The sequence below is a fragment of the Hydra viridissima genome, unplaced genomic scaffold (genome assembly GCF_058129835.1).
Source record: "Hydra viridissima isolate aposymbiotic clone 2 unplaced genomic scaffold, HvirCarnegie_v1 scaffold_12, whole genome shotgun sequence".
NCBI lineage: Eukaryota > Metazoa > Cnidaria > Hydrozoa > Anthoathecata > Hydridae > Hydra > Hydra viridissima.
In genome coordinates, this window is record NW_028324311.1 from 14045950 (window position 1) to 14071810 (window position 25861).

General features: G+C 28.3%; 1 protein-coding gene and 1 long non-coding RNA gene across 4 annotated transcripts in view; one reads left to right on the top strand and one right to left on the bottom strand.

Moving 5' to 3' along the window:
• LOC149881406 (uncharacterized) overlaps nucleotides 1-25861 on the bottom strand; it is a 72347-nt gene extending 46486 nt beyond the window's left edge. The window contains exons 1-4 of the mRNA XM_090067983.1: nucleotides 25679-25861; nucleotides 18009-21080; nucleotides 17173-17259; nucleotides 16707-16994 (exon numbers count right to left, since the gene is read on the bottom strand). Of these exons, the coding sequence (XP_089924109.1) occupies nucleotides 16707-16994; nucleotides 17173-17259; nucleotides 18009-21080; nucleotides 25679-25727 (3496 nt within the window). The 5' untranslated portion in view covers nucleotides 25728-25861. The remainder of the gene's footprint in view (nucleotides 1-16706; nucleotides 16995-17172; nucleotides 17260-18008; nucleotides 21081-25678) is intronic.
• LOC149881411 (uncharacterized) lies at nucleotides 1126-12522 on the top strand. Of its 3 annotated transcripts, XR_016445910.1 has the most exons (5): nucleotides 1127-1318; nucleotides 1410-2996; nucleotides 4166-9619; nucleotides 9702-9874; nucleotides 11537-12522. It is a non-coding gene; the product is annotated as an uncharacterized LOC149881411 (long non-coding RNA). The 3 variants fall into 3 exon arrangements; XR_016445909.1 differs by having other exon boundaries at nucleotides 1126-1318; nucleotides 1410-9619; XR_016445911.1 differs by having other exon boundaries at nucleotides 1126-1318; nucleotides 1410-9619; nucleotides 11540-12522.

Sequence of the window (25861 nt, forward strand, 5' to 3'; positions counted from 1 at the left end):
TATCTTCCCATCTTAAATATAGATGACGGGATAAGTCTACGAGTGTACGTCTTTTCATATTGTTCTTATTAATTCTCCTACCTCACAATACTAATATATTCGTTGCGTCAAAAAACTAAGCCAACTTTTATGAAAGATTTTATATATCAATAATTAGATCACTTTATAAAAAATATATAAGAACATCATCTCTTTACTGATAAAAAATGTCATAAACAAATCTAATTTAGACGTTAATTGCTTTGCTTATCGCTAAGTTACAACTGCACAACGAGAAGAAATGATAATACAACAGCAACTGCAACGAAAATCAACATCCCCCAGAAGCTTGTACAAAAAAAGTAATAAAATCCCCATGATAATGTAGGAAACAACTGGGTTCCTGACAGATATAAGTACCGTTTCCCCTCGATTCCAATATAAGATTAAAGAGTTTATAAATCTTTAGTATTTTAATCTTCTGTCAGCGCTGATTAAGCGCTTGTTTACGGGATAACTTTTTTAATTTGCTCAAAAAACAATAACAACAAAAAAATATTTCATAATTGATCATGTTCTCTCAAAAATATTCTTCAGATTTTGAAACTAAACTAAATCTTTCAAGGAACTGTTTATCAAGATGGTGTAAAATCAATTGCTTATCTTGCATTTTATGCTTTACTAGAGTTGATGGCGAATCAAAATCAAATCGTCAACTATCGTTTTCCTGATAAAATTGTTGTTTAAAAGAATAAATACAGCTAAACATTTACTTTCTCTGCATGGTAGCTAACATTTACTTTTTCAGGCTGTTTTGTCAAAGAAATAATTTCCAGTTAGACTTTATCTAAAACTTTTATGATTTAAAATAGACCCTTATGTAAGGGGCTATTAATTGACACCATTACACTATGAAACTACTATATAAACTTATTTCTTGCATTAACCTTTTTTTTCAACTACTTTGAAAGAACACATGTCTCCAAATATTTCTGAAGAAATAAATAATTTCTATGGACAAAGATTAAAAACTTGAATTTGATGTGGAGAAAATCTTATATAAAATCGTGAAAATTATATAAATAATTATAGAAAGCGGCTCTAAACGGTTGACTGAGTAACGCAGCAAAAATAGACAAAAAAGGATAAGCTGTCATGGGGTCATGAGAAGGAGTATGCTAAATCATATGACTTAACGCTCATTCTCATTTCCGCTTGTTATCATCTTAAACGGAGAACAGCAAAAAAAAATATAATTCTAAACTCAACTCTAAGAACACTCTTTTATGTGTACTAAGATCAGCACGAGGTGAAAACTGGGTATTGTTAGAAAAAAATGGTACCTTTTTTAGTTTTTTTCTATTAAATTATAAGTTTTAATTTTCTTTAATTATAATTGTGAAGCAAACTTTGTTTAACAAAACATTTAGATCAATTCAGCTTGATTTAAATACCTATTTACACCTTGTGAAGCAATTTTGTTTGAAGATAAGTTTCCAGAAAATGAAGCTTTCATTCCAGTTGAAAATAACTTTACAACTCTGCCATAGTAAATCCGGAGAAGTGTGGGTATGAGAGGTAAATAACGTAAGTACTGAACTAAAATGTGTTTTACAAAACAAATTCATACTGCTTTAAACTAATTTTATATAATGCCATTGTAAAAAAAATATCTGTTGATCGAATATTTCGTTTTTTAAATCACTGAAAATATATGAATCGCTAAATTCAGAAAGAAAACAAGTCCATAAATCCTGATTTTACAGGAAAAAACACACTGTTTTTACACTTTATTTTCAAACTGATTTGTGCTAAAATGTGAATTTATGAATTTTGAGGAGCGTCCTCAAAAAACAAGTTACTTAGTATTGTCACTTGTAAAGAGCATCAACCTACAGTTTTATGAAGCATATCAAAAAAGCAATGATAAATGATCCGAACTATGTTATTTTAACGTCATACGATTCTCCTCAAAATTCAAAAAGTGTGAAAACATTTTTTTGTCTCAAACTAAAACCGCATGAAGTTAATATAGCATAGTTCGGGTCGTTTATCATTGCTTTTTTGATATGGTTCATAAAGTTATAGCTTGATGCTTACAAGGGACAATACCTACCAACGAAATTTTCAATTTTTTGATTTTTTATGGCAACTTAAGCAGTTTGTTTTTTGAACTTCTTCTTTTTGTAACATTAATTTGTGTCCTGTACTACGCTCACAACGATGTATTACGTTCTTTACAATGCAGTTTTAAAATCATTTCTCTAATGTTCATTTTAAATCCGCAAAATTAAAATGAGACATGTGATGCCTTAATTATAAAAGAGAATACCTAAATGATCTTGTTTTTTAAATTTGATTTAAGATTCGTCATTGTTAAGGCAAACTCAATCTTAAAACTTGTTCGTTTATTTATCTAATAAAAACAAGTATAGATTTGACCAATAAAAAAACAAGATTTTATGAACAATGATTTTGTGACCAATTATTGTTATATTACCAATAAAGAACAAGATTTCATTTAAGTATTCTATAATTACAATCATCCAAATAATATGGAGTTTGTACTTCCATTTTATTGAAAAGGAAAAACTCTACCCTTATTTCAGCAACTAGGTAGTTTATTTCATTATAAGTTCTTTCACATCGCTAAGATGTTAATACAGCTAATAATTGTAATTCTCGTGACAGCATGTTTACTATATCTCTCAAACTAATCTTAACTCATTATGTATCATAATATATGAGTCATTACTCATTTTTTAAAATAAATTTACCAATTCACTTAATCTCGGCTAATGGCCTGCTGTTAGAAGATTTAGTTAAGCATTTTTTGCGTTTAAAAACTGTTCAACATTTAAAGTGGAAAGAATCACGTTTGTTTTCTTAGATGTGGTTCTCAGAAAATATATCCATTTCACCCATAACTTTCCTTGTAAAATTTTTTAAGCTTTTACATAATTTATAGCTTTCTCAAGTCTTGTTTATTACTACTAATCAATTCATAAATAAAAATAGTGGATCAAATTTACAATAAGTGAAATTGGAGCAGTTGTAAAAATTTAACTTCGAAAAACAAATATATATAGATTGATCTTCAGCATTAAATTGGATTATGTTAAAAATACCAAAACTTTTTTCTTTTGCATAAAGTATTGAAAGTATTTGTTACGGAACTAGTCTTTTAATAGAAACTTTAATTAATTCAAATTCTTTCCTTTAATCTTTGCAAACAGATCTTTTGTTTTGAAAGTGATGTTTGGAGGTGTGTTCTGAAAAGCTATCGAGCATCGAGTCAATGCAGTTAGTATTGATTGGTGCAATATTTTTACCTCCCTCTTTTAATCTCATGTGCATATTTCAAAGACTGGGTTTTTATTCAAAATTGTTTCAACTATGATTAAGAAAAATTTAAGCTAATGCTTGAATATAATGTCACCCTCAGCAGCAAATTTTGTAAACTTGCTTAATTTGTAAAATGGCTTTAAATCGTGTTCAGAGTCAAATGATCTTTAATTTAATATTTCGAGATTTTTACAGAAACATCTCGATAAACTGTTATTCCATAGAGTTTGAAATAGTTTGTAAAAAAGTTGTGTGTAAAACATGATTTTTAATATATACAGCCGTATTTATAACGGCCACCCTAAGTTTTTCTTAAAAACTGTAGAAAAATATGAATTTTATAATACCTGTTTGCAACTTTTCTATTTAAACCAAGTGATAAATAAAGCATTATTTACATTCATAATATGTTTTATTAAGAAATAATCAAAAGGTTCAGTTTAGCGTATTAATAATTATACATAAATATTAATTAATATAAATATTAATAGCCTTTGCCTTTATGACAGTTTATAATAAACAGGTTTTTGTTATAGTTTTATTCATAGATGATTTTTTCGATCAAAACAAGTTTATTTGTTATATACACTTTTAGTATTTCCTTCTATAACTTTTAGATTATTTACTACTCTTTTAGTATTTTCTCTTTAGCTTTAAAATTTTTTTTTACAATAACAAAATCGTTCCGCTAAATAAAAAACTTTATACTGATGAGGGAATGGGGAATCAAATGCGTGTATAAACACGTTCTTTTTGTTCTAGAACTTGTTTTTACTGCATTTGATTCCCCATTCCTTCATCAGTATACGGTTTTTCCGTACCTCAAATATTACACACATAGTGGACCAAAACATTACTGACGCGATATGATTGACTGTCTAAAAGTGCAGCTGGATAAATATTTTTCTCACACTTTTATCTTCACATATTGAGCTTTGTTCTACTTTTGAAAAGTACCTTTATTACTTAAGCATTCCTAAAAAGTAAATTAACAGTTTCACTTTATAAGTTAATATGTAAATATTATTAAAAAAATGATTTTACAAACTTTCGATCATCTTCACTTTTGTTCCTTTACTTTTTACCCATTCTAATCTTCTTTACAATTTTCGTGTCAGTTTTGGTTTTTTGCTTGTGTTTGTGAGAATGTCGAAAAGTTTTATTTAAACATCTTGATTCCATGCTTCTTAAGTTTGAAACAAACTGTGTATTTGAATGGTTTTTGGTTTTCGAGTATTATTTTGTTTTTACTAGTTGACCACTCAGTGTTAAAGTTTTTTTTTACCAAATTGCCTAATTCTTTTTTGTGTAAAGATCTCCATATTAACTAATTTTTTCCTAATATTTGAACATTTTTCAGAAATATATTTATCAGAAATATATTTCCTAATATTTGAACATTTTTCAGAAATATATCTTTGATAATAAGTAGTTTTAGAAGAAACATAATTGCAGCGTTTTTAGTGCTGATAAAATATTTTTTCCTTAGATCTACAAATAAAGATTGCTTATTAGACTTAAAGTTGAACGTTTTTAAAATATACTAATTTCATAAATTGAAGGTGATGTTTGGAGGTGTGTTCTGAAAAGCTATCGAGCATCGAGTCAATGCAGTTAGAATTGATTGGTGCTGTACTTTTACCTCCCTCTTTTAATCTCATAAAAATTTTAAAAATTGGTTCCTATTAAGAAAAATAAACAATACTCCACCAGATTTAAGTTAAAATCAAATTATAGATTTATAAAATCTTTAAAAAAAACTTCCATATTAGTAGAAAGATGTTACAAAATGACGAAAAGGTAACATGGTATTACCAACAACAAAAAAAATTCGCTGTTAAAATTAAAATCATTTGAATTTAATTTTAAATTCGTTAATTCTAAAGGGTGGCAATAATATAGTCAATGGGCTGTATATAAAATTTAAAGATTTTCGAGCATTTTCGTTTTTTTCAAACCCTATAAAAAACGCTGCAATTGTGTTTTTTCTAAAACTACTTATTATCAAAGATATATTTCTGAAAAATGTGAAGTTTTTCGAGTATCTGTTCAAATATTAGGAAAAAATTAGTTAATATGGAGATCTTTACACAAAAAAGAATTAGGCAATTCGGTAAAAAAAACTTTAACACTGAGTGGTCAACTAGTAAAAACAAAATAATACTCGAAAACCAAAAACCATTCAAATACACAGTTTGTTTCAAACTTAAGAAGCATGGAATCAAGATGTTTAAATAAACTTTTCGACATTCTCACAAACACAAGCAAAAAACCAAAACTGACACGAAAAACCAAAACTGACACGAAGATTAGAATGGGTAAAAAATAAAGATTGCTTATTAGACTTAAAGTTGAACGTTTTCAAAATGTACACATTTCATAAAATGAAGGTGATGTTTGGAGGTGTGTTCTGAAAAGCTATCGAGCATCGAGTCAATGCAGTTGGAATTAATTGGTGCTTTTACCTCCCTCTTTTAATCTCATAAAAATTTTAAAAATTGGTTCCTATTAAGACTTCCAAACAATAAAAAAAAAAAAAATTGTTAGTTAAATTAAAATAATTTAAATTTAATTTTAAAATCTTTAGTTCTAAAGGGTGGCAATAATATAGTCACTTGGCTGTATATAAAAATGAAACATTTTCGAGCATTTTCGTTTTTTTCGAGCCCTATTATCTGTATAAAGATATAATTACGCTTATAAATTGTAATAAAGATAATTAAAAGAATAACTTTTATTAAAATTTATGTGTAAAAATGAGGAAAAAAATAATTTCTTGTTTTTGTACATACCAAAAAATTCAAAAAACAATTAAACTAGGTTAGAAAAAGTAAGTGAAATGCTACAACATTTTAAACTGCTAGTGATCAGGTTTTATCGTGGAGGGTCTCATCAGCTCAACTTGCATTCAATAGCTTTTATAATAGTTAATATTCATCACAAAAATAGATTCAATATTTACTAAATTCAGTAAATATTAAATCAGCATTTGTTTCTCCGGATTATTTCTAAGTTCAACCCCCACTGAACTATCTTTTAATCATCAGTGAATGTTAAATATGGAATTTATAGGTTATTCCAAACAGGCTCGCATACTTTTTTTGCTCTTAATCAATAAACTCTTTTAAATGTGAAGCTATTGAATTAGCATTTTGCACTGTTCTATATTTCACGTATGTATATTTTATATGTACCCCAAGTCGTCCGCTTTTCTCACCTTCAAAATTTTTTAAGCTGCAAGTCTGTAGTTCTTGTCCATTTGAGTTAAATTTTAAGGTTTGCAAAGACAAACTCTTTGCAACTATTTGTATGAAAGTATAGACTCTATTTTGACACACTTTTGTGATGATACACTAGGATAAGCTGGCTTAGGGCATGAAGATATAAAATGGGCCCCGAATCTAGCCTAGCTTAGAAATACAAACATTAGCACATGTCTAACTAAATATCGCAATAAGTTGACTTAAATTAAATCTACTATTATTAATTGATAATCTACCGATAAAAATAGCGCAAGTCAGAGTAGCGTTTATCTCAATAGAAAGGTTTTAATAGTGCGCAATCATTATAAAATAGAATGTTCACTAACAGAATAATACTTCACCTATGATTGTGCCTTAAAGGCCTTGTACAAGTAATAAGTTTTTTGTCACAAATGAAAAAAGCTATTGGTTTAATCAACCAAAAATCCGCTGCAAATGTTCAACAGCCACTTTAGGTCAGTTATTGTACTTTCTTCTTAAACATATCTAATAGCCTTTACTTTGCAGTTACCTGGACGACGATATGGTTAAGAAACTGACATCAACGTCTCTTCATAAACCAATGACACAGAATCGTTATGATTGAGTTAGGGATGATCCACGTTTTCCTTGAATTTGTTACAGGGTAGATTACTAACAACTTCATTGAATGATGGTACAGAGTTGATTATTCCAAAATATTTTTAATTCCATTTTGGGTACCATCTTTTGTTTTTTTTTAGCCTGTTTATCTGCTCGCAAGCTGCTATATTCTCTGTAGCAATTAAAAAAAAACTCCGTAAATGAAAAAAATAAAAGAAATATTTTTGTATAATGACGTTGCTTGTATAAAAGAATACCTTTCATGGCATCAGATAAATTGCTATTAGATTTTTATGAAGTAGTTGTTTTATATAAAATGTCTTTATCTTTTATTTCTTCAACTTTTGAAAAATGTTGGTTTAGAGTAATTCTAGAAAGTTTTGCTCTAAGTAAAATTAAAATGCGTAGGCCATCTTTAATAACTACCTTTAATCTAAATAAAATTTAAAATTTCAGTGATCACAGGAAAACTACATTAAATTCAGTATCTAAGAACAGTATCTAGCTCGTTCACAAGGCCAGTATGATCTAGTTATTATTTTTCTCAAATCATTTTCATCGGCTTCTTAATAAAAAAAAAAAAATTTGTTTTTATGCTTGGTCATTGGATCTAGGACTTGCTAAAGATTCTATTTCAGAAAGGTATATGAGTTGAAAGATTTTATGAAAATTAACTATAAGTTTTGTAAAATAAAGCAGCTATTAGCATTTTATTATTTTAATTTTCTGATTTTTTAATTTGTCAGTAAGATTACCAGGTTTGCCACAATATTATTGTTTAAAGAAAAAATTTATAAGAGGTATGATTATCTGAACAGACTTTAGATGTTGTCTTTTGATTTAGGTTTGTCTCAAGTTTCGATTTGTAAGTAAAAAAAACATAAAAATATTTAAAATTTACTCGAACTTTATATATTGCACAATTCACATTTTACGATTTTCTTTTTTAATCATTTTACTTTACAAAAATTTTGCTTCATTTACATTCATGCAACAGCTGATGATCCCCCAGTTTCATAATTTGTATTATTACATCTTCAACGTTGTTTCATCTTTCAACAAACTGCCTTTGTATTTAAGGATTAAATAGGCAAAGATGGTTTAACACCGGGCAACGACAGAGATGTTTCAGATCTTTATTGGTGCTTTAGTTCTAATAATTCATCCAACATTAAATATAAAATAGTAATGTGGTAGTACACTCTGCATTATCCAAAGGAACGTCAAGCTCATTTTAGGTCTGCCATTCTGTCATTCTTTAAAGTGAAAATCAACGATTAATTTTTTTTTGATAAAAGTAATTATTACTGCTACACATTCATAGACATAATGTAAATAGCAATTCATAGACATAATGTTAATAGCTCTAAGTTGCATTTTGAGGAATAAAAATGAAATGTTGCAATTTTCGAAAAAGATTTTGAGATAGTAAATATCAAATAAGTTTTGCATAAGATCTGAACACAATAAGTTTTTTGATTATTTTATTTTTGAGGAGGTTTACAGCTTAAAAAATTAGTCAAAATGAAAACTCTTAATTTGATTTCTTACCTTAAATGCCTTCTAAAGTCACAATCACAAAATGGTAGGACGAATTCCAGCGCAATATACGATTTTTTATGCATAATATTAAAACCACCATTCAGTAATAATTTATTTACTTTTATATAGCTTATAGAAGAAATCATCTTCCGTGCAAAAAGAAAAAAAAAACTCAAACAGAAAAAAAAAAACAATAAACGAACAAACAATCAAACACACACATGTATATCTCAAAAAAGAACTTAACATAGCTTGTCGTGTACTGCTGTATGCAAATTGATAGCCTCGGCACAACTTTCTTGAGTTCGGACCAGGAAAGTTGTGCCAATAAAACTATCAATTTACTTACAAATTTGAGGCTCACTAAATATCTGGAGGCGTCAAACGCCAAACTGCCAAATAATCACATTTACACAGCTTTTTAAACGCCTCTAACTAATATTACGCAGAGCTACATAATGCTTCTCTTGAATCATTGAGGTTTCATAAATGTTAATATTTTATGTTTTCTACCTTTCGTTTTTGAATAAGTTAATGTTTATTATGAATTTGGAAAACGTCGAAATTAAGAAAATATTAAAAGTTCTCCATAGTCATCAATATTTGCATTTGCAAACAAAAAGAATCATTATAAATTGCTGAAATTAGTATATAACTTTTTTTGTCTTTACAAATTTTTCGCTTTTCATAACAAGATATTTGCAAGTTAAACTAACTATTGTAAACTATATAAACAACGAAATTTTTAAAAACATGTATATATATATATGTAGAAACAAGTGTAGTTTATTTAAATACTCACATTATATGCGTGAAAAGAAAAAAAAACCATTCGATGTCTGTATGAAGAAGAGTGGTTTGAAATCTATCAAGAAAAAGACATTTTTGAATGAGGAAAATATTTACTTGTAAGTTTACGCTTTCATTTTTAATTCAGATTAAAAGTTTTGGTTTTTGTTTATTCTTCCTTTTTAATTTTCCTCACTTTAGCTTATTTAAGCGCAGCATTTTCAAAGATACTTTAATTAGATGATCTTGAAGATACGAAGCAACGATTTAAATTGAAGCTTAGTCAGTTCCACCATGCATGCCTTTTCATAAGTGTGTATCGGCAGCTGGTTTTAAAAATTTAAAAGGGCCCTAATTGAAATTGAAACCTCAAGGTAAACTAAGTTTATATTTATCGATTTTTTTTACCATTTTACATGGTTATTATATATAATTATCGATGAATTTAGTAATTTTGAACTTTAGTTATTCAAGATTCTAAATACATATCTGCCCGTACTATATAATATTTTACACCAATTTTAATGCTTGTATGCATTTTTTTCGGAAAGGCAATTTGTTGTGATGCCTTCAAGTACAAGACGTTTATCATCGCTATTGAGCCCAATGTTCATCTCGTTTTATATAAGTAAAAATTAAAAAATCAAGAATGTTTAATGAATACAAAACGAAGGCGATAATAATTTAGTTTTATTGTTCATAAATGGAATGGCTTCATTTTTAAACAGACGATTTCAAAGCACCAGTGCCTTATGTAAAGGCGTGGATTGCGTAAGCGTCGAGACATTCTAAGGGCGGCAATAACATAGTTTTGTCTTCGGAGAATGCGTTTGTTTATTTTTTGGCTACTTTAGGGTGTTAGGTTGTTCGTTTGCCCCCATTTTTGTGTAGGTGTGTGTGTGCTTTGTTTGTGTATGGTTCCTGTAATGGTAGTCTCCTAGACGTCCAGCACCTTACTTACATAAAACTTAAAAACAAAATATCAATACAATTAATAACAATATAATTGTTATTCAACGAAAGTATAAATGTTGTTATAATGATACTTACATATAGTTCTCTTTCCACTTAACAAACACTTTAAAATAATTCATATAAACTTTGTAAATATTTACAAATACAGATAATAATCTATTAATACAAATAATATAATGCAATCAAAAGTCTCTCAAAAATGTTAACTTGCCATAAATATATTTTGACATATGTTTCTTTAAAATAAGTGCTGTTTATTCAAAACCAATTAATTTTGCTCTTAATTTCGTTAGCGCTTTTTATTTCGACCTCTTAGTCATGACTCTCAGGAACAGATTTTGCCTATCATCGCTAATTTAGCTTTTGTTTCTGATCTCACTAATTGAACTATTACCTTTTGTTAGTATAGTTACAATTGAATTTCTGGTCATTATTGCAAAACTCACAAAGTTTACTGAGAAAATTAGGTCATTAACTTTTCTTACCAAACGTTTCTACGTGAATCTTAGCTGTAAAAGTTGTAAAATGACATATGCAAATATTATAAATAATGTCAGCAACATATTTTATGATATATGATCAAGATCAAAAATACATTTTTCAATATGCAAACTAATAACAGCTTATCACATTTTATATCATACTCTCACATCATGTTGAGCCTTTATCGTTCGAACTTATTCAAAACTATAGAAATTTAAATATCAGGTTGCTGACAATTTAAGAAATTGCAAGTTTTAAAATTTTCATAACAGTAGGTAGCTGCGTTCTCTATAAAAAGCCCACCTGATCCCTAGATCACAAGCTCATTTGACGGCCGATTCCAACCTCTCTCCCCGCTAGCAACTCCATTGCTATTGTCTTAAGAGCTCGCATGTGCCCTAACTCTTTTTTTGTTTTTTCCTACCCTAAGACTAGGCCTGAATTGTTTTCAGGATTTATTTGTACATACGTCACTAATTCATTTCATTAACTAATACCAATAACATAAATGATTGGCTTTTTCTTCTTTAATTTTATCCATAAGAATTCTAAAATAGAATTGTTTTTATTGATTTCAGTAGTAATGTTACAAGAAGAAATCCTTGGCATGAAAGAAGATTTATTAAAAATACATGGCGTATCAATTTTGACTTTCATTTTAAATCCATTTTAAAGGTAGTATGAAATACAGTATGAAGCTGCTTCAAATGGTTGCAACAACTATGGTTGAAGAAGTACAATTTCAAAAAACTTTCTTTTAAAGATCTCCTACGGCAATTAAAAAGTAAAATGTTTCAAATCATTTTCATCAAACAAGAAGATTGTAATTAGTTTTAACCAACAGCTATCACCTTTTTTTTTTGTTAAAGAATTCAAAGACGTAGATTTCATACAAGTAATGTTAACAATATTGACATGCTGATACACACCATTTTTTTCAAACCTGTTATTTTGTTTCCTGCTTCAAATTTTGAAATTGAATAACAGAGGTACCCAATTTTTATAATCTTTCTCAATCTCTCTAACCAGTAGATTTTTATGAGCATTGAATTTCATTATGATGGCAGGTGAATAACATTTTTTGCATATGAAGGGGGATGTTTTTAAAAAAAATTAGTGAACATTTTGATCTCCAATCCAAATATCTCTAAGTTTATGAAAACAAGGTTAATCCAGTTTTGGATCATGCTTTGAATAACTCAACTTGAATACTACAACTTCTTACACTAAGTACCAGAAATACCCTAGTCAACGTCCGGCAGAAAAGTTTGCTCAGTTATACCTTACAGCCAGTTCTTTTTACTCATCAAAAGATTGCATCCGATCCAGTTTTCTTCAAATTTTTATGAAAACACTCTGCACTGAATTGTAAAAGTATTTTCAATATTAGCTTTGTAAAGATTTTAAAATATTATAGCTGTAAAATAAGAAAATCCGACTTGTATTATAGTAAACTTTTTAAAAATGATGCCATTAAAGTGTAAGTAACCATGTGTTTCTTAAAGTTTATAAATTACGGAATTTTTAAAAGTAATAAATTTGTAAATAATTGCAATTTAAAAAATCAACGTTTCTCTTCTAAGTATGTTTTTTAATATAGGGCTTTAACCAATAAAAAACTTTTCAAACTTAATCTGTCAAATTCTGCTATGTATAACATTCCTAAATTAGCTTTCTAATTATCTGCATATTCCTTGGCTCTATCTGATCAAAATGAACTATATTAGAGAAAAATATATTAGAGGTGACAAAAGCACAACCAAGTTTCTTAGGGGCGAATCATAAAAAAAAAAAAAAAAAAAAAAAGATCTGCGTTGATTTCTATGGTAATGGTTATCTGCATGTCATCAATAAAGTTTGAATTAAAAGTTTGAAGCAAAATGAAAAAAATGACAAACAACCAATTTTCTATCAATAATAGCCTGTGAGCATCATATATTTCTGAAACATCAGTATATTTCTATCAATAACAGTCTGCTGGAAATTCCGGAATTACCGATTTTCATCCGTTTAAGGTATTGTTGACAATATTAGCTTCACTAAAATGGAGTTATAAAAATGTGATAGAAGTCCATCCAACTTAGTCACTGGGTAATTCTAACTCGGCAAGTTTTCCAAACATTTTTTAGCATTCTCCTTCAATTTGTTAAAATTTAGTACAGTTAAATAGGAAATTATTCAACTTTTAGAAATAGCACATTTTCATATGGTCAAAAAATAGTTTTGTATTACTACTTTTACAACTGAAGTCTCAACATTTGAGTGCTTAAGAAAGTTATCAGCTGAAGTTTTTAAAAAAAGTGTCCAACTGTTTTAGGTAAAGTAAAAGTTTGAAAAACTTCCTGACTTCAAAACATTAGATCAGAAACAACATAAAAGTTCCTCCTACAATGTTCAGCACTAGTCAGACTTCATATTAATGCAATCTTTTAGAATAAATTAGTTGAAAATTATCGTTTATTTATTTCATTGCTGATACATCATACAAATTTGTTTTAAATTGAACTTATTTGTAGGAATCAACTTTTATAAGATTCAATGAAATGATAATGTAAATGGAAAAAATGATATTGGAAATGGAAAAAGAGATTAAAATTTGTTACAATTAAAGACTGATTTAACATTGTTCTTCATGATGTTGATTTTGGTAGATATGAAATTTATTTAAATATGCATGGTTAAATATGAACACAGCTAAGTATTATAAAGTATATTAAGTGAAAATCGTTTAAGAGAATTTAAAGGGTCAGTTAATTTTCTGCCTGTAATATGATGCTTTTTTTAGTTTTTTCTTTACAAAAAGGTTTTTCAAAAATTGAAAAACTAAAGAACATGATTCTTTTTCTGTTATTGGATAAATACTTCTTTTGCATTTTTTTTTTAAACAAAAATAAATACATGGTAAATTAATTGGTAAAACTTCTACAATAGCTGCTGAAGCTTCTCAAGATGTTGTTAAAGTTTCTGTAGTTATTCTTTTAGCTTTTAAAGTTATTGTTAAGCTTCTGTAGTTGTTAAATCTTTTGTAGTTGATGTTGAATCTTCTATAGCTGCTGTTTGTAGTTGTTGGTTGTAGCCAACTGCAGCTGTTAAGTATTTTTATAGCGTTTTTTTTTATTCAGTTTTTAAATCTATATAGTGGTTGTTGAGTCTTTTTTAGTTATCATTGCAGCTTCTGTGATAGTCTAGAAGAGTGAAAGCTAAAAGTTTTTAATTTTAAAAAGCTCGTTCTATGATTTAGGAAAAATAACTTAAAATAGATACTGATAAAACTAAGGTTTGCGTAAAATATTGTATATTTAAATTTTTGGTTTTAAATTTGCGTCAAATATTCGTTTACAAGGACATAAACCTTCAAAATATAATCATCTGAAAATAGTACCCTGTCATTTGGAATTGAGTATAACTTATTTGGCTATTCCAAAGGAAACGCTCTGCGCAGAGTGTTAGTACAGCCTCCCTGGATTAATCTCATACAAAAATTGAAATGAAACTATTTTGTCCGAGAAAATATATTGCATTTGAAAAATTCTCAGTTTTGAAATTCTATCACAAAGAGTGCCCAACGATAGCTTTTACAAAATTTTACAGTTTTACGGCGTTAATGCTGATATAAATCTGCAAAGGAAAGAACCTAAACTACAGTGGTTTCGTTCAAAATTTGTAATAGCAAACAAGTAAAAAAGTGATCAGTATGTCCAGACTGGAAGGAGAGAAGGACAGGACTGGCGAGGAATATCCCATTTCCCTTAGGCGAGGACCCTCTAATATGATATTTTTATCTTTAAATTCAAGCTAAATATTATGAAATGTAAATAAGTTAAAGCGCTTAGAGCAGCCTGGCAAACCTTATTGGAAATAAGGCTGGAAAAAAATTTTAAAAGCTCTATAAATCAGATTAAAACAAATATCTTATACTAATTACACTTTAATTCAGTTAAATGTTAAATACAAAAAACATATGAGTTTTTAACATAATATGCTTCTTTTTATTCTTTCTATATTTCTATAGTAAAATAATGTTCGAATTTTTTCAATCGAATTTTTTCCATTGAATTTCAATTAAAATTGAAATTTTCTCAATTGATGTCCTTAACTTTAATTTTGTAAATTTTCTTTTTAAAACATCGCAATTGACTCTGAGCTAATCGTCGGAAGTTCGATTAGATCTTAACGGAATAAAAATATAAGAAATCTTTTGAATGCTTAGTACTGGCAAAAATATGAAATAATAATAAAATACAGAAGTGCTGCTTTACAAGCTCGCAATAAAACAATTGATGTAGAAATAATCCTTTGTCAAGTCTTCATGTTTAATTAAATACAATAAAAGATACTATGGATACTATTTTAAATGAATCTAAATTGTTAGACACATCTTTACAGATGATTACAAATTTTCAGAGCGAAAATATACTAAAAGGTAAAAAACTGTATAGTAGTTAAAAAGGACGCTGACAGAAGAATTTAGAATTAATATTTTCAATGTTTTCATGAAAAGCATCATTGGGAATATGACAAGAAGATTTAATGCAGTAAAAGAAATAGATAATTTATTCAATGTATTATGGTTGTTCCGTGACTTAAATAATTAAGAAATTCAAAATAAGTGTGAAAAGTTGCAAAAATGTTTGAAAATGGTATCGATAAATATCTTAGAGATGACCTACATTTAGAGATGAACTAGATTTATTATTATAAAAAAATGCACAGAAAAATACATTTAAAATATGATGCCAATATACAAAATATTTCTCTTCAGCCCGTTGATTGTTAAATGAAGTTAAAAAAAAAACAAACTGGATATGCTGTTTCAAATCATTATAATTTTAAAGAGGCTGTTTTGCACAATTCCAGTGACAGTTGCCCAAGCAGAAAGATTAAAAAAATAATATGAAGTTTCTTTTAATAATATTGAGTTAATGAAAGTTACGAAAGAAAGATAGTAAAAGAAAGCCTTTAAGTTATGTTTAGGAAAAGACAAAGATACTTTTTAAAATGCGTCTAACCATCCTTTTGTGTTAGAAGTCTACGGAGACATTTTAAAGACCAAAAGAAAACCTCTTTAAGAACTCTCTGTGCCGGTGATTATAATTGTTATGTGCCCTATTATTATTTTCTTTTGTCATTTTTATATCAATCTGTTTCTATTTTCAATAAAACGTTTTGTCAATCTTTTTTCTGGTAGAAACTTAAACTTAAAAAGATGGTTGTCTAATATATCAGAATTCGCATTATGGAATTCTGTTATATTAGACAAACATTTTTTGAAGTCATAGAATTAAACACTATGTAATGGATTTTTAAAACTTCAATCCTTGAAAATAGATTAAATGATTTTGATATAAAAGCTAAGAAACTGAACAAAAAGGTAAACCGAAAACAGTAACAGGATAAACTAAACAAAGCTTCTTTTAAATTTAATTAAGCTAATTGTTTTCTGCCAGAAATTGAAATTTCCGATCATAAAAACCAAATGCTGGACTTTTTTTCAATCGAACCCATTTAATGTAAATTAAAAGTGAAGTTCGGATCTTTGAAAACTACCAACCGACGAACTCCATCAACTTTTTTAAACCTATAAAAAAACCGTATGTAGGTATCACATAACGTAAGTAAAGAAACAACACACACAGGAAAAATCACAAAAATATCAAGCAAAGCCTCCTCAATTACTTCGATAGATTAAAAGATAAACGAATAAATTGTTTTCTAAATTAACTTATGAACAGCTTTAAATTTATTTACCTGCGAAAATCTCAAAACTTCTCTCCGAGAAAATAAACTGTTCTTCTAGCATTCTTTTTGAATTCTTTGCACGAAAGAAGAGATCACTTAACTGAATGTTTATGTTCGAAGTACAATCTGAAAAGCTATTTAGCATTAAGTCAATGCAATTAGGACTATTAGAGATTCGGATTATTTTCTTCAAATCCTGTCTGCAACTTTCGAAGGTGTTGTTTTTATTAATGATTTCTGTGATTATGTTCGATAAATAACTAATCGACTGTTTTAACTTGTCATTAAAGGAAGTTCCTTGAAAATTAATTTCCAGAAAGAAAGATTAATTTTGAGAACAAACTTCTCTACATAACATTCACAAAAAAAAATTAACATTCAAAAAAAAAAATTAATATTCAAAAAAAAAAATTAATATTCATTAAAAAAATTACTTTTTATAAAAAAATTTGATAACTAAAATAAACTTTATTACCATTAAAAATTGTTTCAATATCTTCTTTCGATAGATTTATAATTTGAAAAGTCGAAATGTTGATCGCACAATGACATATACTGCAAGCTAAAAAAATGTTAAACAGATTTTTCATTGCGAGATGAAAGCTCAAAATATTATCGTTTTTATTTACTTTAATACGCTGTAGCCGATAATTTGAACAATCAGCAATTTAATCGAACAAAAAGATCGAGACAACTTAACTCTCCTGTATATGCGCATGTATTTTTGTTCTCAAAACCTTGCGTTTACTAGTTACTATACTATTACTTACTTCATATTCGTTTTACGTTACGTTTTTTTTTTTTTTTTTTTCAGTCATCATGATTACATTAGAATTTTTTTAAATCCATAGAAAATCATTTATTGTTTTAGATAGCAAGCATTGATCTTAAAGTAATGCACAAAAAATAATTCAATAAGGCATGAAAGCATGATAAAACTTTGCAATTTTAACTCCGAAAACTACATAAGGTAGAACTCTGTTAGTAAGACTGAAGGTTTTTCCTGTTACAGACCAATTACAATAATTTCATTATCTTTTAATTTTACATCACTACGTTTAAGATGCATTAAAGAAAAATTAAAAAAAGAAATTTTTTTCCAGCTACACAAATAATAGCTTATAAAAACAAAAAAAAACGTAACTCATACACTCAATTATACTCTCTATTTAATTGTTTTCTCATCCAGCATAACCTGAAGAAAGCTGAGATTTAATTTAAAAAACTGACAACTATAAAAAAATTTCATTAGGAAAATGTTGTCAACACAGCCTTGTGAAAAAATTGATAATAAAAAAAAAAAAGTAAAACCTGGTGCTTTTATTGTTGCAGGTTCTGTTGGTGTAAAGACTGTTGTAGATTCTGTTGTTGTAGACTCTGATGTTGTAGATTCTGTTGTAGATTCTGTTGAAGATTCTGTTGAAGACTCTGTTGAAGATTCTGTTGAAGATTCTGTTGAAGATTCTGTTGAAGACTCTGTTGAAGATTCTGTTGAATGTTCTGTTGTAGATTCTGTTGTAGATTCTGTTGTAGATTTTGTTGAAGATTCTGTTGAAAACTCTGTTGAAGATTCTGTTGAAGATTCTGTAGTAGACTCTGTTGTAGATTCTGTTGTAGATTCTGTTGTAGATTCTGTTGTAGATTCTGTTGTAGATTCTTTTGTAGATTCTGTTGTAGATTCTGTTGTAGATTCTGTTGTAGATTCTGTAGTAGATTCTGTTGTAGATTCTGTCGTAGAATCTGTTGTAGATTCAGTCGTAGTTTCAGTTTTAGATTCTGTTGTTGTAGGTTCTGTTAGTGTAAAGCCTGTTGTAGAGTCTGTTGTTGTAGATTCTGTTGTTTTAGATTCTGTTGTTGTAGATTCTGTTGTTGTAGATTCTGTTGCAGATTCTGTTGTAGATTCTGTTGTAGATTCTGTTGTAGATTCTGTTGCAGATTCTGTTGTAGATTCTGTTGTAGATTCTGTTGTAGATTCTGTTGTAGATGCAGTTATAGTTTCAGTTGTAGATTCTGCTGATATAGGCTCTGTTGGTGTAAAGACTGTTGTAGATTCTGTTGTAGATTCTGTTGTAGATTCCGTTGTAGATTTTGTCGGAGAATTTGTTGTAGATTCAGTCGTAGTTTCAGTTGTAGATTCTGTTGTTGTAGGTTCTGTTGGTGTAAAGCCTGTTGTAGACTCTGTTGTTGTAGATTCTGTTGTAGATTCTGTTGTAGATTCTGTTGTAGATTCTGTTGTAGATTCTGTTGTAGATTCTGTTGTAGATTCTGTTGTAGATTCTGTTGTAGATTCTGTTGTAGATTCTGTTGTAGATTCTGTTGTAGATTCTGTTGTAGATTCTGTCGTAGAATCTGTTGTAGATTCAGTCGTAGTTTCAGTTTTAGATTCTGTTGTTGTAGGTTCTGTTGGTGTAAAGCCTGTTGTAGAGTCTGTTGTTGTAGATTCTGTTGTTTTAGATTCTGTTGTTGTAGATTCTGTTGTTGTAGATTCTGTTGCAGATTCTGTTGTAGATTCTGTTGTAGATTCTGTTGTAGATTCTGTTGCAGATTCTGTTGTAGATTCTGTTGTAGATTCAGTCGTAGTTTTAGTTGTAGATTCTGTTGTTGTAGGTTCTGTTGGTGTAAAGCCTGTTGTAGATTCTGTTGTAGATTCTAATGCAGATTCTGTTGTAGATTCTGTTGTAGATTCTGTTGTAGATTCTGTTGTAGATTCTGTTGTAGATTCTGTTGTAGATTCTGTTGTAGATTCTGTTGTAGATTCTGTTGTAGATGCAGTTATAGTTTCAGTTGTAGATTCTGCTGATATAGGCTCTGTTGGTGTAAAGACTGTTGTAGATTCTGTTGTAGATTCTGTTGTAGATTCCGTTGTAGATTCTGTCGGAGAATTTGTTGTAGATTCAGTCGTAGTTTCAGTTGTAGATTCTGTTGTTGTAGGTTCTGTTGGTGTAAAGCCTGTTGTAGACTCTGTTGTTGTAGATTCTGTTGTAGATTCTGTTGTAGATTCTGTTGTAGATTCTGTTGTAGATTCTGTTGTAGATTCTGTTGTAGATTCTGTTGTAGATTCTGTTGTAGATTCTGTTGTAGATTCTGTTGTAGATTCTGTTGTAGATTCTGTTGTAGATTCTGTTGTAGATTTTGTTGTAGATTCTGTTGTAGATTCTGTTGTAGATTCTGTTGTAGATTCTGTTGTAGATTCTGTTGTAGATTCTGTTGTAGATTCTGTTGTAGATTCTGTTGTAGATTCTGTTGTAGATTCTGTTGTAGATTCTGTTGTAGATTCTGTTGTAGATTCTGTTGTAGATTCTGTTGTAGATTCTGTTGTAGATTCTGTTGTAGATTCTGTTGTAGATTCTGTTGTAGATTCTGTTTTAGATTCTGTTGTAGATTCTGTTGTAGATGCAGTTATAGTTTCAGTTGTAGATTCTGTTGTTGTAGGTTTTGTTGGTGTAAAGCCTGTTGTAGACTCTGTTGTTGTAGATTCTGTTGTAGATTCTGTTGTAGATTCTGTCGTAGAATTTGTTGTAGATTCAGTCGTAGTTTCAGTTTTAGATTCTGTTGTTGTAGGTTTTGTTGGTGTAAAGCCTGTTGTAGACTCTGTTATTGTAGATTCTGTTGTTGTAGATTCTGATGTTGTAGATTCTGTTGTAGATTTTGTTGTAGATTCTGTTGTAGATTCTGTTGTAGATTCTGTTGTTGATTCAATTGGAGTTTCAGTTGAAGATTCTATTGTAGATTCAGGCGTAGTTTCAGTTCTAGATTCTGTTGTTGTAGATTCTGTTGTTGTGGGCTCTCTTGGTGTAAAGCCTGTTGTAGATTCTGTTGTAAGTTCTGTTGTCAATATGCTTTGGGTTGTTGTTTTCAATGTTGTTGGGGTGATTGTTGTCAATGTGGTAGGGTTTGTTGTTGTCAATGTGGTTGGGTTTGTTGCTGTCAGTGTGCTTGGGGTTGTTGTTGTCAATTTTGTTATTCTTTTTGTTGTCAATGTGGTTGGGGTTGTTGTTGTCAGTGTGGTTGGGTTTGTTGTTGTCAGTGTGCTTGGGGTTGTTGTTGTCAATGTTGTTGGGCTTTTTGTTGTCAATGTGGTTTGGGTTGTTGTTTTTAGTGTGCTTGAAGTTGCTGTTGTTAATGTGCTAGGGGTTGTTGTTGTCAATGTGGTTGGTTTTGTTGTTGTCGATGTGCTTTGGGTTGATGTTCTCATTGTGCTTGGGGTTGTTGTTGTCAATGTTGTGTTTGCAGTGGTTGTTTTAGTTGGTGTTGTTGAAGCTGTTGCCTTTGTAGTGGTTGTTTTAACTGTTGTTGTTGAAGTTTTTGTTGTTGTTGGAGCTTTCGTAGTCGTTGTTTGAGTTGTTGTAAAAGTGGTTGTAGCCGGAGTTAATTTATTAGGAGCTGTTTGAAAGGTGAAATTGTTTTTAGAAATTTATGTACTATTTATAAAAATGCTAATGTAATAATAATTTTAACATTATTAATAGTGATAATAATAATAATTATAATATCATTTATAGTGATAATAATATAAATATTAATAATAATAGTATTAATAATAATAGTAAAACTAGTAATAACAGAAATAATAAAAATAATAATAGCAATTATAATAATAATAGCAAAAATAATAATAATAGTAACAATAATATAAATAATAATAATAATAATAATTTTTGTTGTTGTTATTATTATTATTACTATTATTATTATTATTATTATTACTATTATTATTGTTATTATTATTGATATTATTATAATTATTGTTATCATTGTTGTTATTGTTATTATTATTTCTATTATTCGTATTATTGTTATTATTATTATAATTATTGTTATCATTAATATTATTATTGTTATTCTTATTCTTCTTCTTCTTCTTCTTCTTATTATTATTATTGTTATTATTATTATTATTATTATTATTATTATTATTATTATTATTATTATTATTATTATTATTATTATTATTATTATTATTATTATTATTATTATTATTATTATTATTATTATTATTATTATTATTATTATTAAAATAATAGTAATAAAAATAAATTTTTTAATACCTAAAAAGAATTTGATGTGACTAGCAGCAATAGAACTAAATTTTAAGCTAAATTTTATATAGCTAGACATATTATTTTAAGAAATAGCGGTGAAGATTATATAGAAATAACTTAACAAATAATAACTTAATAACTAATATAATAAATAATGCAATAAATAATAAAAAATTTGAACTAGTTTTGTTGCTAACTAGAGCAAAATGGTTTCATGCCCAAGGAGCTACTCAGTCTATTACATTACTTTATATTTCTGGTTTATGAATATTATAGAATTTCCTATTTTTACGTTTAACAACTCAAATATTTGAATTTAAATACATTAAAGTAAAAAAAATTTGTGAGAGTTTTAAAGAATTTATCTAAGCCAATTTATGGCAAACTTCAAAAAAAACTGAATGCCTAATATTAACATTTGATGATTTACCAGGTGTTTATAAACTAATTTTTATTTGACAAAAACTAATGGGCTATTATGTGCTTTTTATGACAAATGAAATATTATATATGAAATGTGAAAAACAAAAACATGAAATATCTGGCCGCATTTTACAAGATAATTATAAATTTGAATAACATTTTAGAAGAAGGTTTTGCCTTATCAAACGAATTGTAAAAAAACCATCAGAAAATACATCAATAATAAAACAATGCTTAGTGGAGTATATATTATGGAGCTTATAGAGTAATCAAGGCTAAAAATGGCGACATATCGGAAAAAGTATCAAAAAAGTACACGAAATTAAGGCTGGCGAATGAAGGACCCAGGAATTGAATGATACCAGATCTTGGCAAATAATTATATTCAAGCTTTTTTATATATCACTTTTTTTTTTAAATTATTCTTACAGATTTATTTTATCATTAACAGACTTTGTTTACACAAAATAAGTTTCCAAATTTACAAATGTTCATCTTGAAAAATTGATGAAAATCTGTTCGTGCCGACAACTCATTTCCTTTATCTTGGTGTAATTCGTTTATTAATTTGTCAACTCCTGAAGTAGTTTATTTATCCTGAACAGTCTTGTTAAACAAATGCTGTAAAAGTTTAAACTAATACCGCGTGATAAGTGTTTCTGTTTTAAAACTGTTGGCAGCCATTTTAATAGATTTATTGTTGACGGGTAAAAATTTGGAGTGTGTCGGAAACTCGCATAGCTCGCTGATTTCTGCGGTCTCTTTCATGTAAAACTGAGTTGCACGTCCTCATCATGCAAAACTGTGGCCTCTTTCATGTAAAAATGAATTGTACGCCCGTCTCTTACACGTCCATGGTTTTATTTATAAACCGGCAAAATCCTGTGTAGTAAATGGAAACTCCGTAGTTCAATAAAATATGGTATGTAAAGTATCGGTCTCAGGACTCCCCGTTTTAAATTTTCATTTGATTAAGTATTACCTTTCAATGGGTTGTATAAATTATTAAAATGGTACTTCCACTCTTCATCAACTATTAAAACAGGTGTTCCCAAAAAGGATATTTTCTTAGGAGTGTTTTAGTATCTTTTAGAGGACCAAGATAATCTTATTAAAGGTTTAGCACAGAAGGAACGTAATAATATGCATATTGTTTGTAATGTGTGAAGTGATGGTCTAAGTGACCAAGCTGAGTTTCAGAATGTCGCAACTATGAAGAGAGGTGTGGATGATCGCACTGTGTATAGTATAGTGTGTGTCCTGTTAAAGTTTTGAAGTGGAAAATAAATAACTTGAAAAAGTTGTTATCCACACAGTCCAAATACAACCCGTCATCTTATCTTTTGTTTTTCAAAAGAGACTTTTTTTATTCAGGAGAAATTTGAACAAATACAAGATGAAATTTTGTTTGTAAGGAATATTTATTTTTCACCACCTGACTCTTTTTTAATAAATTCAAGTTTGTCAACTTCTTCATAAAATTTTACCAAAGAACACCTTTGAATTTATTGAAAACAAAAAATAATCCAGCTGGAAGAATTTTAAATTTGGATACCAGTATGATTAAACTATTTGTATGAACAGTATAACCACAAGTCCATTTAAATAAATATTCAAGCATAAATTCGAATGTCTGTTTGGTCTCATTTCTAACAAACATTTTTAAAACCCATTCCAATATTACAGTATGTGCATGGGATGATAGTTCATGATGTTTCTTTTATTAAATATTTATAGTATCCAATAGGTTGTGCACGTTTAACTTCTTTAGCCGAAAATACTTGGGATGTAGCTAATTATTTCCTGAAAAATGTGTCAAAATCCTTTTCTGCTTAGTAATGCATTGTGGAATTCTTTAAAGGTTTGTTTTAAATATTAAATATTGCTCACATAATAATTGCTGAGACATGATTAAAATTAAAACTTTAATTATATTTCATTTATATCTATTTATTAAAGTGAATAAAGTTTTTTCTTGAATTTATAGTTACAAGAATTAGAATTTGATAATAGATAATTTCTATAATAAATATCTTATGCCTTAAACTGTACTGTTTATTGTAATAAAGAACATATTAAACTTTAATGTTGTATAATATTTAAGTACCTCAAAAAGTAAGGGTTCATATTAAGAAAGGAAATGAAGAAAGTATCATCAAACCATGCAGCTATAATTGATAAGCAAACGATTATTTCATAGCCACATATTGTTAAAAACCTATTTTAGCATCTAAATCTTCATTCTGCAATTTTAGGGAATGTAACTCCTGGAGTTTTTATTTTACTTTTATAATAAAATGCTAATATTTGCATGTTAAATAAAAAAGGAAATAACAAAAGTAGGAGACGAAAAACTGTCGGTTTTTTATCTATTTAATCAAAAATCAAATTATTCCGGATAAACCGGCTAAAAAACCGGAATAAAAACGGTACTAAAAGAGACCGGATTTTTTTTTTTAAAGTAGGGGAGAGGGGGGAGCATTCGTACACAGATAAGTATTCAGCCATTTAAATCAATATCAACTTTCAAATGAAGATACCAAATATTGTATTGGTACAGAATTTTTAATATCTGTTCTTTATTTTACATATATACTTGGCACAGTGTGGTTATGTATTTCCAATATTACAGTATGTGCATAAGATGATAGTTCATGATGTTTCTTTTATTAAATATTTATAGTATCCAATAGGTTCTTTGTCTGAGAGTGCCATTTTAGCCATAAACAAAGCCAACAAATATAATTAAAATTTCACTTTTATTTTAATGAAATTTCTTACTGTAATGATGTTAACACGTTGTGTACCAATCCTCCCTTACGTGGGGAGCATTGATACAAAAAACTAAAGTTCAAAGGTATTATGCTTTACCATTTGTGTTTCTGATTATAAATTATATTAAAATGTTGTTAATACATTTAAAAAATAGAAAAAATTATTTACTTCCGATTTTTTCTGAAAATAATTTTTCTTTTCAATTTCTTGTCGAGACGTACTAATGCTCTCCCCTCTCCCCTTTACATATAAACAAACATTATCTCATAGTTGATGTTTTGTGAAAAAATTTATTTCAAATTCTTGAACAGATCTTAAGTTAATAGGCTGTTTCCTCTTTTATCATCAGAGCGACGCATAGGGCACTGCGGCATTTTCTCAAACGGAATACAGAACGTTTTAAGATGTTACTTTTTTCCCGTTCGCACCAAAGTTGCGTTTTTAGTGAAAGTTAATTAAGTTAAATTAATTTACTTATTTTACGTTTAACAAATCTTATTTTAAAAGTAAACAATAGAAGTGTGAGATCTGAACTAGTTTTCTATTCTTTAACACAAGTAGATGCATTATAAAAGACATAAACTTATGAACTTTTTTTTATTTTAAAAATAAGAATAGTTTTACTCTTTTTGTTTTGAATCAAGAAAAACCATCAGCTCTGTTGTAAAAAGAAACTTAACTAATATAAGGAAAAGTTTCGTAATACAAAGTAAGAATCAACAAATGAAAAATTCTTCTTACCCCCAGCTACATATGACTGAAGAAATAACCATAGTATCAGCACCTCCATGATTAAAACAATATTTTACGACAAAGCAAATGCATTACGGTTTTGTATACCTAATGTCTTAAATATGTTTCGGTTTCTATTCTAAAACAATAAGTTTCTATCTTAAACATTTTTATGCTCTATAATCTTTTGTC